This window comes from Panthera pardus, unplaced genomic scaffold, assembly GCF_024362965.1.
Source record: "Panthera pardus isolate Hobbes unplaced genomic scaffold, ASM2436296v1 HiC_scaffold_18, whole genome shotgun sequence".
Classification (NCBI taxonomy): domain Eukaryota; kingdom Metazoa; phylum Chordata; class Mammalia; order Carnivora; family Felidae; genus Panthera; species Panthera pardus.
In genome coordinates this window covers 12,440,287-12,455,477 of record NW_026526743.1, presented here as the reverse complement: position 1 = coordinate 12,455,477, position 15,191 = coordinate 12,440,287, and the positions used below count along the sequence as shown (strand labels likewise).

General features: G+C 46.2%; 2 protein-coding genes across 12 annotated transcripts in view; one reads left to right on the top strand and one right to left on the bottom strand.

Annotated features, from left to right (window-relative positions):
• The first annotated feature begins 57 nt into the window (after nucleotides 1–57).
• On the top strand, nucleotides 58–7,100 carry ZNF132 (zinc finger protein 132). Of its 5 annotated transcripts, none has more exons than XM_019438622.2 (3): nucleotides 58–311; nucleotides 3,104–3,272; nucleotides 4,630–7,100. In XM_019438622.2, the coding sequence occupies exons 1-3, from the start codon at nucleotides 243–245 to the stop codon at nucleotides 6,558–6,560; spliced, it is 2,169 nt and encodes a 722-aa protein (XP_019294167.1). In that variant the 5' UTR covers nucleotides 58–242; the 3' UTR covers nucleotides 6,561–7,100. The 5 variants fall into 5 exon arrangements, with proteins under 5 accessions (XP_019294167.1, XP_019294164.1, XP_053762183.1 ...); XM_019438619.2 differs by having other exon boundaries at nucleotides 59–554; XM_019438623.2 differs by lacking the exon at nucleotides 58–311 and adding an exon at nucleotides 561–732.
• Nucleotides 7,101–8,575: 1,475 nt separating this feature from the next.
• ZNF584 (zinc finger protein 584) overlaps nucleotides 8,576–15,191 on the bottom strand; it is a 35,701-nt gene continuing 29,085 nt past the window's right edge. For 4 of the 7 annotated variants that reach the window (XR_008423397.1, XR_008423396.1, XR_008423401.1 and 1 more), the window contains one exon: nucleotides 11,406–12,463. The gene's annotated coding sequence lies outside the window, so the exon portion shown is untranslated. The other 3 variants (XR_008423399.1, XR_008423398.1, XR_008423400.1) reach the window with 3 other exon arrangements.

Genomic DNA, 15,191 nt, shown 5'->3' with positions numbered 1-15,191 from the left:
CCCAGGCAACGACCCGGAGGCACAGCTACTGGTTGTAGGAACTAGCGTGGTAGCCAGCGGCGGGCCTAGAGCATTTGCCCGCTCAGAGTCTGGGCGTTTCTGCGCTAGCAGCAGAGGACGGGGCGGGACTTCCGTCGTCGCCATTGCAATCTTCGCCGCGCAGTTGGTGGGCTGGTTGGCAGTCGGCTGCTGGGACCAGAGATGGGCATAGGGAAGTCCCGGGACTGTCACCGCACCACTGCATGCACTTTTACCCCTCGGCTCATGGTTCCTCCTTCCTGAGCCTTGGTTTCCCCAGATGTAGAACGGAGGTAATGTACTCCGCCTTAGCCCCACGGTCCCCGGAGACAGCTCCCAGGTCCTTGGGTGCATTTTATACGGGGAAGACTTACTAAAACCCTGAGTGCGACCGTCAGCACGCGGTCACCCCGGGCAGTGGGGGCGTAGGGTTTTGGATGACCCCGCAGGGCTTGTCACTGTCGCTGCCTTGCACGGCCCCGCCCACTCCACAGACTCTGACCAGGCCAGCAACCTCGCTGATGGACCCCGGGCAGGTGAGTGGAGGGTGCCCCAGTTCCTCGCCCGCTGGTATCCCTGCCCTCCCGATCCTGGAGCCCCTGTACAAGAGAATGATGGTGTCCTGGACTCTTCGCCTACACTTGAGTCTGGAGCCCAGGGTCACTCTTCCTAGCATCCTGAAACCAGGCTGGACGTTATATGGATGGGTTCACTGTAAGTTAGCAACCTCCTCAGGAGCTGCCCTGGTGTAATCTGAAACCAACCCCAGAGGTGGAGGGTAGTGAGAGAGTGAAGAAAGAGGCACCTCACTCCAGACTGGTTGGTGCAGATTTAATAAGCAAGGACAGGTACATAGGAAGCTTGCCTTGGGCAGCCACAAGAGTAGATCTCCACACCAGGCCAACAAATCTTAAAAGTTTATATGGAGACTTTAACTTGGTTCAGTCAAGTATACCATCCAGATGGTTTCAGTGTCAGATGACAATCTCAAGGCTATGTCCCTGGGGGAGTTTCTGGGAGTGGGGAAGAATACACATTCCAAGGACAGGAGGTGATGACAAGCCTCCCATTGCCCAGGTCCAGGTCATGGGTCAACTGGCAGTCACATCCTCTTGATGACTTCCCCCCCAACGTTCATATTTCTGGAATCCTATGGGATAAGGTCTGGAAGGGTATCCCAGGCACAGGGACCAGCATGTGCAAATTTCTTGAAGGTGAGTATAAGGTGGAAGTGTTCAAGGAACCGAAGGTCTGCATTTCATCTGGTGAACATAGAAAGCATGGGGACAGGTATCGGCCTGGAAGGGCAGGCTGAGGAGCTGGGTCTCTCTTCTGAGCATGGTGAATCCCAGAAAGTTTAGAGCAGAGGAGGGAGGCGATCTGATTCGGATCTTAATAGGCTCCCTCTGGATGGCCAGGAGAGAACAGAGTTCTCTCTGGAGGTGAAGTTGGAGGCAGGAAGACCACTGAGTCTTCCATTGAGTGACTGCAACAGTTCAAGTGTGTGCTTTGGTGGCTGGACCAAAGGTAGAAGTAGGAGAAATTGTTGGCTCCTGAATCTCCCTTTTTTTAAAAAATCTTTTTAACGTTTTATTTATTTTTGAGAGAGGGAGAGACAGAGCATGGACAGGGGAGGGTCAGAGAGAGGGGGGCACAGAATCTGAAACAGGCTCCAGGCTCTGAGCCGTCAGCACAGAGCCCGACACGGGGCTCGAACTCACGGACCGCGAGATCGTGACCTGAGCCGAAGTCGGCCGCTTAACCGACCGAGCCACCCAGGCGCCCCATGAATCTCCCTTTTAAGTAGGGTGGACTAGATTTCCTGCTGTGAGGCAATGAGATATCAGGGTTGACCCAGACAGGTTTGGCAGGCGTGGAAGTTGGCGTGAGGGGTAGATTTCAGAGGGAAGATGAAGAGCTAGGCTTTAGCCGTGTTGTATTTGAGGTGTCCTGTAGACTGCCAGATGGAAGTGCCAAGTATGCTTTATGCCAGGTCCAGGCTGGAGACATCCAAGGGAGACTTGTGTGTCGACATTATGTGTGGCTGGGGGTTGACCAAAATGGTGACCGAGCCTCTACCTAGAGACTAGACCTGGGATGAAAAAAATGAAGCATGAAAGTAACAGAGGTAAGATGACAGTGGGGTCTGAGATGAGACTGGTTTACCTCTCTACAGCTCACCAGGTTTTTGTGGCCATCCTCCTTGGGGTCTGGGGTTTTTTTCAGGGTGGAGGAGTAATCAGGGGCAGAAAAGGTCAGTCTAAACTAAGAGTCCCCAAGCCTAGGGTCTGGGATTTGTCTATCTGTGAAAACAGCTATGACTGCTGAAGGGAAAGCATGTAGAGGGTGGAGGTGGAAGAGGGCAGGGGTGTTTAAGATCTATTCATGGTTCTGGGGAGCTGAAGGCTGAAGCAACAAGGCAAAGTGGGGAGGCATTAACCAGAAGTGATGATTGTCTCTGGCAGTGGCGATTTTTGGAGATGTGGGGCAAGCCAGGCTGAGTATTGGATCCTGGTTGCCCATTTTATGTTGGGTATGCCATGTGCGTTAGTGGGATATAGGAACTAGGGATATGCCTGTGGTGTGGACAGGAAGGGGGGGTGGGGGCTGGGGAGTGGGTGTCCAAAGAGTGACATGTACAAGGTAAGGGAATGTGAACCAATGGGCCCAGGGCCTTGGCACTAGAGGCTTAAGGGAGGAAAGAGAGTCCAAATTTTCTTATACTTGGGAGGTGTGATCTGGGGAACACAAAGGAGCTTGTTTAGTGTGAAGAGTGGGTTCCTGGCTGGCACAGAGCACAGACAGCATCTGTATCAGCTTTTTGTTCCTCTAGATTGGATTGGATTGGATTGGCCTGGCTACAGTAACTAGTGAGACTACAAGGATAAAGGGACATCTGTGGTGCCAGGGCCTCTTATCTCCTCTGAGGTGGGGGCCTGAGGAGGAGGAGGAGCTGTGGGTGGGTGAGGGAAGGATGGACTGAGGGAGTCAAAGAAGAGAAGATGCCAGTGGTAGATGTAGCAGAACTCTGAGTCATAGGTCAAGGAACTGGATGTGTCCATTTGACTTTTTGTTTGCTTTTCAGCCCATCTGTTGGCCTTCTAGCTTAGCTGTTTCATCATTGCAAAGCCCAGTGACCTTTGAAGATGTGGCTGTGTACTTTTCCAAGGAGGAGTGGGGGCTTCTTGATGCAGGCCAGAGGGACCTGTACCACAATGTTATGCTGGAGAACTTTCAGCTCATGACCTCACTTGGTAAGGCCTTTCTGCCCTGCCCCAGCATGGTGACCAGCTTCTTCCCTTTTACCTTCTTCCCATAGAGTTTTCTGTTCATCCCAAAGTTGGACCATTGGCACTGGTTCTTCCCAGGTTTCCTGTTACAGATGCTGTGGATGCTAGGACTGGGCTGTGTGCATTCTCCTTGTATTTCTCTGAGCAGCCTCATAAATAGTCCTAATAGCTGTTGCCCAGGGGCCTTGTGGGACAGAGGTTGGGGATCAGGGACATATGGTGTGCCCGATGGATCCCACTAAGCTAGACCAGTTTCTGGCTCGGTGACCCACTATGGGGCCATGCCCAGAATCTGTCCCTTCCCCCATGGGACTTGTTTTTTAAAACTTTGTTGAGCTATACCATAAAATTCATACTTCAGAATGTATAATTCAGTGGTTTTTAGGTATTTGCACAGTTGTATAAATATCACCATAATCTAACATTTTTATCACCTAAAGAGACATTGTACCCATTAACAGTCATTCCCCATCTTCCCTCATCTCTTCTTCCTCAGCCTTAGGCCACTGCTAATATACTTTATGACTATATAGATTTGCTTATTTAAACATTTCATATAAATGGAGTCACACAGTATATGTTTCTCTGTGAGTGGCTTTCAGTTAGTGTAGTGTTTGTAAGGTTAATCCACGTTGTAGCATTTACCAGTACTTCATTCCTTTTTATGGCCAAATAATATTCCATTGTGTAGATATACAATGGTTTGTTTATTCATTCATCAGTTGATGAGGATTTGTCTTGTTTCCACTTTTTTGGCTGTTATGAAAAATGTTGCTATGAACATTCATGTACAAGTTTTTACGTAAGTATGTTTTCATTTCTCTTGGGTAGATACATAGTGGAATTGCCAAGGTGTTTTCCAAATTGGCGGTACCATTTTATATTCCCACTGCAGTGTATGAGTGTTCCAATTTTTCTACTTCCTTATCAACACTTGCTATTGTCTGTTTTCTTATAGATAGCCTAGTTGGTGTGAAATGGTATCTCACTGTAGTTTTGGTTTGCATTTCTCTAATAACTAATGTTGAGCAACTTTTCATGTGCTTGTTGGCCATTTGTTTATGTGTATGTATATATACATATCTCCTTTTAAGAAATGTCTATTCAAGTCCTTTGTCATTTCCTCTAGTAAGGCCTCCTTTATTCTGTAGCTTGGCTATCCCTGTCCTACACAGTGGGCCCTTCACTCTTCTTCTGGCCCCCTTGACCTGTCACCATCCCTTGGACCCATTGCTGTATATGTCCAGCCACACATTTCTAATGAAATCACCCTTTCCACCAAGTGGAGCACTCAGGTTACCAGAAATTTCTCTGCTTTTAGGTTGTTGGCATGGAGTGGAAGATGAGGGGGCCCATTCCAAGAAGAATGCTTCTATACAAGGGATGTTACAGGTCAGGATCCCCACTGCAAATCCTTCCACCCAGAAGGCTGACACCTGTGATATGTGTGGCCCATTCTTGAAAGACATTTTGCACCTGGATGAACATCAAAGAACATATCCTGAGAATACCCTCTATACATGTGGAGCATGTGGAAGAGAGTTTTGGTTCAGTGTGAACCTTCACCAGCACCAGGAGGAGCACAGTAGAGAAAAGCCCTTCAGATGGGACAAGGACAGGGACTCATTTGTGGAACACTCTATAGTCCTTCTGTCAGAGAAGCCTTTCACTTGTGGGGAAGATGGTGAGGATGCCTTGGACAGCCATGACCTCTTCCAGCATCCAGCCATTGAGAGCAGTGGGAAGCCATATAGAAGCACAGAGTGCAGGAAGGCCTTTTCACACAGTTCTAATCTTGAGCAGCTCTTAGAAGTCCATTCCACCCAGGAGCTCTTCAAGTGCAGCAACTGTGGAAAAGTCTTTCAGAAGAGCTCCACCCTCCTCAACCACCTGAGAATTCATTCTGAAGAGACACTGTTTAGATGTCCAACAGTTGAAAATTCCTTAGAGGAGAAATCAACCCTTGTTAATCACCAAAAATGTCATAATGAAGAGACATGTCATGTATGTAAAGAGTGTGAGAAGACCTTCAGTCACCCTTCTAAACTGAGGAAGCACCAGAAATTTCACACTGGAGTAAAACATTATAAGTGCAATGATTGTGGGAAAACCTTCAGCCACAAACTCACACTTGTTCATCACCAGCGAATTCATACAGGAGAAAGACCTTATGAGTGCAGTGAATGTGGGAAAGTCTTTAATAACAGGTCACACCTCACTCGACATGAGAAAGTTCACACTGGAGAAAGGCCTTTTGAGTGCAGCAAATGTGGAAGAGCCTTCAGCCAAAGCTCTAATTTCCTTCGGCACCAGAAAGTTCACACCCAAGTAAGACCATATGAGTGCAATCAATGTGGTAAAGCCTTCAGCCGTAGCTCTGCTCTCATTCAACACTGGAGAGTTCACACTGGAGAAAGGCCTTATGAGTGCAGCGAGTGTGGAAGAGCTTTTAATAATAACTCCAACCTTGCTCAGCACCAGAAAGTTCACACTGGAGAACGGCCTTTTGAGTGCAGTGAATGTGGAAGAGACTTCAGCCAGAGCTCCCACCTCCTTCGACATCAGAAAGTTCACACTGGAGAACGGCCTTTTGAGTGCAGCGAATGTGGAAAAGCCTTCAGCAATAGCTCCACTCTCATTCAGCACCAGAAAGTACATACCGGGCAAAGGCCTTATGAATGCAGTGAATGTAGAAAGGCCTTCAGTCGCAGCTCCAGCCTGATTCAGCACTGGAGAATTCACACCGGCGAAAGGCCTTATGAGTGCAGTGAATGTGGGAAAGCCTTTGCTCACAGTTCCAGTCTCATTGAGCACTGGAGAGTTCACACAAGAGAAAGGCCTTATGAGTGCAGTGAATGTGGGAAATTCTTTAGCCAGAACTCCATTCTCATTAAACATCAGAAAGTTCACACTGGAGAAAGGCCTTATCAGTGCAGCGAATGTGGGAAGTTCTTTAGCCGAAAGTCCAGCCTTATTTATCACTGGAGAGTTCACACTGGAGAAAGGCCTTATGAGTGCAGTGAGTGCGGGAGAGCCTTCAGCAATAATTCTCACCTGGTTCGTCACCAGAGAGTTCACACACGGGAAAGGCCCTATGAGTGCAGCCAATGTGGGAAGGCCTTTAGTGAACGATCCACACTTGTTCGACACCAGATAGTACATACCAGAGAAAGGACTTATGAGTGTGGCCACTGTGGAAAAATTTTTAGCCGTCTTTGCAATCTTGCTCAGCATAAAAGGATTCATACCTGAGTGGAGTCTTATGGAAATGGTCTTTCTGAGAAGATTTTCAGCCAAGTCAGACTTGGAGCAGAATACCCACAGAGAAGTTACCTACATGTACCACTAATTTGGAGAAGCCTTCAAAAGCTACCCTGGCCTTTCTCAGCAGCCCAGAGCTGAGCTCTCTCCCCTATGGAGCACAAATCCCTTTTGAACCTGCCTGGATCCAAATATTTGCAACAGTCATCTACATATGCATGGAAAAAAACAGCTCCCTGTGCCTCCTTTCCACTTTCCTGGAGGAAAACAGACTTATCCTGGGCCCATTGGAATGGCTTCATTCCCACTGCCTCTGAGAGGGTTAGGAAATGAACTGACCCCAGGCTGGTTGAGGGGCCTTGAGGGATGTCCAGTTTGGGCTTCTCAGGAAGACGCACATTCCTCATGGATGTTGTCATGTCTGCATGTAATCCCAATGATGTGTCCACTGAGCCCACACATTACCCTTCCCTGGAACCATTTACCCTGGTCTTCTCTATCCAGCATGATAATAAAGACCTCATTGATCAACCCAGCTTAATCTTGGGGGTTGGGGTGGGGTAGGTTGAAAAAAGAAGCAGGTAGAGTGGGGGAAGGCTGATACAGAGCACCCGACAACATCTACCTCAGGGTATAAAAGGAACATAGGGAATTGCTCTATGATCTTTTGTGGCCCACTTCGCATTGCATTTGAAGGACTGGGAAAAACTGAAGGGCTCTTAAAGTAAACATAGTGGCCTGTGTTTCAGAGATACCTGAAGGCCCAGAGCTCACCCTGAAGAAGGAGGATGTTAGTCTGCAACATTAGAATGGTCTCTTGGATTAGAGGGCAGGTCCCTAGTTCACAGAGAGAACTCTGGGTTCCCGCATGTGAGGAGAAGCTGTCTTCTGGTTCCTAATAAGGAGATATGACCCTGGGAGGCCAGTAGAGGCCTAGTGGATACTGTATCCACCTAGTGGATAGAGAAACACTGGGTGTGAAGTAATAGGGAGTTGGGGAGACTAGGAAACTATAGGCCCATGCCACTGGGGATAAGGAGTAACCACGGTTCTCCATTAACTGTGGCTCTGCAGGTGAGGCAAGTATAACTTAATCTGAGACCCACAGGGGCCATTTGGGAAGCCATCATTAGTACAGAAACACTGACTGTGGAGAAGAAGACTAGTAAACTAGGGGGAACTTGGCTGTTCTAAAGGTACATCAGAAAATTCCAGGTGACTGGCCAAGTGAGATAAGAGTGCAGAACTACTACCTCCTCCTTCTCCTCCTCCTCCTCCTCCTCCTCCTCCTCCTCCTCCTCCTCCTCCTCTTCCTCTTCCTCCTCCTCTTCCTCCTCTTCCTCCTCCTCTTCCTCATTTTCCTCCTCCTCTTCCTCCTCTTCCTCTTCTCCTTCTCCTCCTCCTCTTCCTCCTCTTCTTCCTCTTCCTTCTTCCTCCTCTTCCTTCTTCCTCTTCTTCCTTCTTCTTCCTCCTTCTTCCTCCTCTTCCTCCTCTTCCTTCTTCTTCCTCCTCTTCCTTCTTCTTCCTTCTCTTCCTTCTTCTTCCTTCTTCTTCCTCCTCTTCATTCTTATTCCTCCTCTTCCTCCTCTTCCTTCTTCCTCCTCTTCCTTCTTCTTCCTCCTCTTCCTCTTCTTCCTCCTCTTCCTTCTTCTTCCTCCTCTTCCTTCTTCTTCCTCCTCTTCCTTCTTCTTCCTCCTCTTCCTCCTCTTCCTTCTTCTTCCTCTTCTTCCTCTTCCTTCTTCTTCCTCCTCTTCCTTCTTCTTCCTCCTCTTCCTTCTTCTTCCTCTTCTTCCTCTTCCTTCTTCTTCCTCTTCTTCCTCTTCCTTCTTCTTCCTCCTCTTCCTTCTTCCTTCTTCTTCCTCCTCTTCCTCTTCTTCTTCCTCTTCTTCCTTCTTCTTCTTCTTCTTCTTCTTCTTCTTCTTCTTCTTCTTCTCCCCTCCCCCTCCTCCTCCTCTTCTTCTTTTAATGTTTATTCATTTTTGAGAGAGACAGCACGAGCCAGGGAGAGGCAGAGAGGGAGCCGCAGAATCTGAAACAAGCTCCAAGCTCCAAGCTGTCAGCACAGAGCCCAACAAGAGGCTCAAACCCACAAACCATGAGATCATGACCTGAGCCAAAGTTGGGTGCTTAACCAACCAAGCCACCCAGGTGCCCCAAGGGTGCAGAACTTCTTAAGATCCGCAGACTTGTGTAGCACCCATAATGCAAATCCAAATAAGTGTTTTATGAATTCCTATATCCTTCCTGAGCTGTTCACCTCGTGGCTGTCACCACACAAGAACTCTGACATTGAGAGGATAGAGCTCATGGTCTGGAGAGTGGTTTATGTGAATAACCAGAGTTTCTAGAGGATTGCATAGTCATGGCCTTCATTACCCCATTTCGGGTAGCCACCAAGGAAGTCTGTCCTTTTTAAGGGATGGGGAGACAACATGGTTGAATTAATATGGGTTTCTTAGATGTCTTGGCTTTCCAAGAAGAGCCAGATATGCAGATTTTTATGTGGCTTTTGGTTTTATGTTAGAAGCCATTTGAAAAAACATTTTGGTACAAAAGCAGTTTGACAAAACTTTATGTGGGCTATATACGTTCCCCTGTGTCCTTCCATGAGACCTGGGGGGAGAAAGACCTGGAGTTTTCTGACATGAGAGGCTTCAGCATGCAGTATACATCCATACTGCTTGGTGGATGAGAAGGCATTGTTGCTGCCTCCTCTTCGCGGTGACTTTTCCTAAAAGCCTAAAGGAAACAAGGAATGATAGCCACATCAGAGGCAGAACCCAAGACAGGCTTGCAGTCATCAAAATTTGCAGTAGGGCTGCTCAAGTACTCTCCAGCAGAGATGTTTGGGGGAATCCCACTCTGCTCAGACCTTCCTTCCTGGATGTAAGAATTATCTTTAATCAACATGGAGAACTCATGTGAGATCAGAGTTAAAGGCCAACTGAGCCACAAGAGGATCAAGCCTTCCAAGCAAATAGGGTAGGATAGACACTGGTCATCTCAATCCTTTGTACACTGTGTGGATGGCCATGGTTAGATTCCATAAATGGCCCCCAATTCACGGGTGAAGAATTCTTCTGTGGGTGAAGAATCTTCCTTAGAACGGCCTGGTCTCCTACTGGGGCTCAGTACACAGCAGCCAGTCTGTTGGAGAAGGAAGATTTTTGCCAGCGATGCCAGAACACTCCAGGCAAAGGCCTCATGGCCCTAACCTTATAGCTGTTCTGGATACCAGCCTGTATGGGACCTAGCAGTTACAGTGCTTTCAGTCCATTGTCAATCCACCAACACTGCACATTCTGCCCTCACTAGTGATAGCTCTTCTCTGAGCTCTGTCCAGTAGTAGTTCCCTGCATTTGGACCTTTGCCCTGTGACCTCCCCCATGAGGGACACCCTCTACAGTCTTCTCAATCTCTCCCAACTTTTCCTCTCCTCTAAGTCTGCTGTACTTTTCCTCCTCCAATTTGGTGTTAGCTTCTCTCTTCTCTGATGCCTGAACCTTTGGCCTGATGCCAGCCCTCTGCTATCCTTATGTTTTCTTACATGGTTGTACCCACAGGTGCAAATGTTTCAAACCTCAAGGGTATATTTGTCTTTCTGAAATCATTGATCTTGAAGACTAGTGCTAAACAAGGTGTTCTTATCATTTTAAAGGTCACATGACTTAGCTTGGGCTGCAATAACAAAATACCATAGACTGAGTGGTTTAAATAACAGATACTTATTTTCTTATAGTTCTGGAGGCTGGAAGAGATCAGAGTGCCAGCACGTTTGGGTTCCGGTGATGACCCTCTCTGTGGCTTGCTTTCTTGCTGTGTCCTCACATGGTAGAGAGAGAGGAGAGTGTGACCTTTCTTCCTCTTCTCACAAAGGCACCAATCCCATTATGGAGCACCACCCTCATGAACTCATCTAAAACTAATTATGTCCCAGGGGCACCTGGGTGGCTCAGTGGCTTAAGGGCCCAACTTCAGCTCAGGTCATGGGCTTAGGTCATGATCTCATGGTTCGTGGGTTCAAGCCCCACATTGGGCTCTATGCTGACAGCTCAGAGCCTGAAGCCTGCTTTGGATTCTGTGTCTCCTTCTCTCTCTCTGCCCCTCCCCCACTCGAGCTCTGTCTGTTTCTCTCTCTCTCTCTCAAAAATAAATAAACATTATGGGGGTGCCTGGGTGGCTCAGTCGGTTGGGCATCCAACTTTAGCTCAGGTCATGATCTCACGGTTTGTGGGTTCAAGCCCTGCATCAGGCTCTGTGCTGACAGCTTGGAGCCTGGAGCCTGCTTTGGATTCTGTGTCTCCCTCTTTCTCTGCCCCTCCTCACTCACACTTCATCTCTGTCTCTCCTTCACATATATATAAACATTAAAAAAAAATTTTTAACTAAAATAAATAAAAAAACATTAAAAAATAAATAAATAAACCTAATTATGTCCCAGAGCCCTCTTGTCTAGATACCATCACTGGGATTAGGGCTTAAACATATGAAGTTCGGGGACATGCAGACATTCAGTCCATAACATCTATGGAAGGAAAGTGATTCTTTATGACCAGTATATGAAGTGCTAAGTCTTCAGGGTCACAGGACACAGTGTCAGTTTTATAGAATAAAACCAGTTGGTGACAGTGGTGAATATTAACACAGGCGTGCCTGGGTAGCTGAGTCGGTTGAGCATCTGACTTTGGTTCAGGTCATATCAGGGTTCATGAGTTTGAGCCCCGCATCGGGATCTCTGCTGTCAGTGCAGAGCTCGCTTTGGATCCTTCTCTCCCCCCTCTCTCTGCCCCTCCCCTGCTCTCACTCTCGCGCCCGCCCTCTCTCAAAAACAAAACAAACCAAGAATATTAATGTTTATTATTTATTTTTCAGAGACAGAGTGTGAGCAGAGAAGGGGAAGAGAGAGAGGGAGACACAGAATCCGAAGCAGGCTCCAGGCCCAATGCGGGGCTCGAACTTACAGGCTGTGAGATCATGACCTGAGCTGAAGTCAGACACTTAACCGACTGAGCCACCTAGGGATGGCTGCTCCTTCATTTTATGAAGGGAAGGATAATAGCACAAATTACTTTTGTCTGGCATCCTCCACATTTAATAATTTGAAAGCACTTTTATCTACCAAATTGCAGATAAAAGAAAAAGTTAAAATTGACAAAATGAAGATGCCACCTTCTTAATTTTATTATAAAAGTAAAATGTTTCAATGATTTATCAATTTACAAGAAAAAGACTCAACTTTTAGCACAAAATATAGAAAACAGCCTTCACAGATATTTGGCTGCCAGGATTCTAAATATAAATGATTTTGCTGAAGGGCGCCTGGGTGGCTCAGTCGGTTAAGCGTCTGGCTTCCGCTCAGGTCATGATCTCACGGTCCATGAGTTTGAGCCCTGCGTCGGGTTCTGTGCGGACAGCACAGGCCTGGAGCCTGTTTCGGATTCTGTGTCTCCCTCTTTCTCTGCCCCTCCCCTGCTAATGCTCTGTCTCTCTCTGTCTCAAAAATAAATAAAAACATTTTTAAAATTTTTAAAAAACAAATGATCTTGCTGAAAGCAGACAATTTCTAGTAAGTGTTATGAGAAGAATTAAAGAACATAGTGATATATTGGGGTACCCATGGTGTCTTAACCTTTTATGTATCACTTTTCTCACTATAGCAGCTTGAATCCAGCAACTTTCTTCCCCAACTTGAAGGGGAGAAACCTCTCCACTATTTGGACCTCTGTTAGAACATTAACCACATCTTTGTAAAAGGAGATTTCAAAATGGAGCAAACAAGACTGGCTAAAAGGTCTCTTTTTAAAACAGAGTCAGGTGGTGGGGGGATGTGTGTGTGGGGGGGGGGGGGGGTTACTCACAGAGCTGGATGTCCTGGTGGACCTGATGTGAAATTCCTGTGAAACAACAACACTTTTAAATGGTTTGCTAGGATTATTTACGTATTGAAAGTTTCTAGTTATGCTTTTCTAAAATCAATTAAATATTTTTAATTTATTTAAATCCAAGTTAGTTAACAGTGTAATAATGGTTTAAGGAGTAGAATTTAGTGATTCCTCAGTTACACATAACACCCAGTGCTCATCCCAACAAGTGCCCTCTTTAATGCCCATCGCCCATCTAGCCCATCCCAACCCACCTCTCTATAATTATGCTTTTAAAAAAATACTAAAAATAAAGGTTCAAGCTGCCAAAATACATCACATAATTAATTGATTAAATTAAATTAAACAGGGTCAGGCATAAGGGAGGAGAAACTTATGCACATCCTCACTGGGGAAACCATGAACTTAAACAATTTTTTTTTTTTTTAGTCAGCTGCAAGCTCTCAGCCTGGACTTAATTTCCTCCTCACCATGACACCTGAATCATCCACATTCTTCACTTCAAAAAAAGCCAATGTGATTTAATAAGTTTCAATCCCTCATTTGCATATTAACTCTACCGATCTCAGTTAACCTAATTTAAATCCCTGTTTTGCCTAGAGGAACTGAACATTTACTACACTCCTACCTAGCTTTTTGCCTGTATAACTCTACCCCTTCTTTGTCTTCTTTAGGATCCAATTCAAGTTTATATCTGAGTCTGTGTCTCCCAAATTGGAATTCTCATTGCCCAAGATATGCTTATTTTCTTAAATTTTCAGTGAATTTTTGTTGGTTGACATCTTGTACACAACTTTTTTTTTTTTTTTACATTTTTAATTTATTTTTGATAGAGACAGAGCACAAGTGGGGAGGGGCAGAGAGAGAGGGAGACACAGATCCGAAGCAGGCTCTACACTCCGAGCTGACAGCACAGAGCCTGATGCGGGGCTGGAACTCACAAACCGCGAGATCATGACCTGAGCGGAAATTGGATGTTTAACCCACTGAGCCACCCAGGCGCCTTGAATTTTTTTTTTTTTTTTAATGTTTACTTTTGAGAGAGAGAGAGCGCGAGCAGAAGGGCAGAGAGAAGAGGAGACAGAGAATCTCAAGCAGGCTCTGTGATGACAGCAGCGAGCCCCATGTGGGGTGAACCAGAGATCATGACCTGAGCTGAAGTCGGACTGACGATCAACGACTGAGCCATTAGGCACCGCCCCCCGCGATCCGCCTTTTTAAAGTTTAATTATTTATTTTGAGAGAAAGAGTGCACGCAAGTGGGGGAAAGGCAGAGAGAGAGAGAGAGAGAGAGAGAGAGAGAGAGAGAGAGAGAGAGAGAGAGAGAGAGAGAATCCCAAGCAGGCTCCACACCATCAGCACCATCAGCACCCAGCCCCATGTGGGGCTGGAACTCACAAACCAAACTGTGACATCACAACCTGAGATGAAATCAGGAGTCAGACACTTAACCGACTGAGTCACCCAGGTGCCCCCCGAACTTTTTTAGACTCTTTTGTATAACCTCATTTATTTTTTTCTTGATTGTTCATACTTAAAACAGAAGCCAAAGTTTGCCCAGAAGGCTATCACAGATCATTCATTTTTAGAAAATAAGTCTTGGGGCGCCTGGGTGGCTCAGTCAGTTAAGCGTTCGACTTCGGCTCACGTCATGATCTCACGGGTCGTGGGCTCGAGCCCCGCATCAGGCTCTGTGCTGACAGCTCAGAGCCTGGAGCCTGTTTCAGATTCTGTGTCTCCCTCTCTCTCTGCCCCCCCCCCCACTCATGCTCTCTGTCTCAAAAATAAATAAACATTAAAAAAAAAAGTCTTTCCCAGAAATTCAGTTCACATTGATGAATTAATTGCCCTCATCCACACCTGCCAGTAGACAAATAACCAGAGAAAAAATAGTAATACTGATAGTATGTATGCTTTGAGGCATGACTTCAGTATGATTTGGAAAATGCTCTACTTATGGACCTCTATAGGAACCCATATAAATAAGAGACCATTACAGAACTTTTGATGCTCTGCTACAACTAAGGACGTAGCTGTAATAAAAAGTGGACTTTTGCAAAACTGTTTCATGATATTACCTATAATGCAGAGTACCAGCAAAAATGGATTTATTCAGTAATAGCAGACAATTACGATTGATTAGAGCAAGCTGTGACAAAACTTTATCCAATTCTGGAGATCAAAGGAAAGGAGGCTTTGTTATGTAAGAAAGGAGAAGTTAGGAGGGGCTGTTGTAAACCAAAATTCCATTGGGGTAAACTGGGAGCTCAAAGGTGTAGTGTCTTCTCATTGGCTGGATTGTTTTGTTGTGTTTTTTTCTCATTGACTGGATTGTGACTGTCATGTCTTTCTTAGGCTGGGCTTTTGCCAATGTCAAGAAGGAAATCCTCCTTTCTTCTGCTGGAATGATGAACTACTGGTTTCTTCCTGTTGGGTCTGCCATTGATGACCAGTGGTAGGGCATGAGCGTCCTCTTCCTACCTCCCAAGTCCATTTTATAAGGTTTCCTTTATAAATGTTCATATTTACCCCTTTTGATCAAGATCTTTCCTTAAAAGCATCACAGATCAAGGATCAGATTTTAGTGGTTTTGTCACTCAGTGCCAGAAAAAGGACCTTTCCTGGTTGTCATGTCCTAAGTTGGAGGGAAAGTGGAAACCAGTTGGAAACCACTTAAGGCCACATTTGAGTTAACATGGAAGGTTAGGAGGGAGAACTTCCAGACACTTCCCATCTATAA

Bases quoted from the DNA above. Each gene is read 5' to 3' on its own strand.
- ZNF132 (XM_019438619.2), top strand. From the start codon at position 456: ATGACCCCGCAGGGCTTGTCACTGTCGCTGCCTTGCACGGCCCCGCCC. The intron at 555-3,103 runs GTGAGTGGAGGG...TTTGCTTTTCAG, and splicing joins CGCTGATGGACCCCGGGCAG to CCCATCTGTTGGCCTTCTAG. The intron at 3,273-4,629 runs GTAAGGCCTTTC...CTCTGCTTTTAG, and splicing joins TCAGCTCATGACCTCACTTG to GTTGTTGGCATGGAGTGGAA.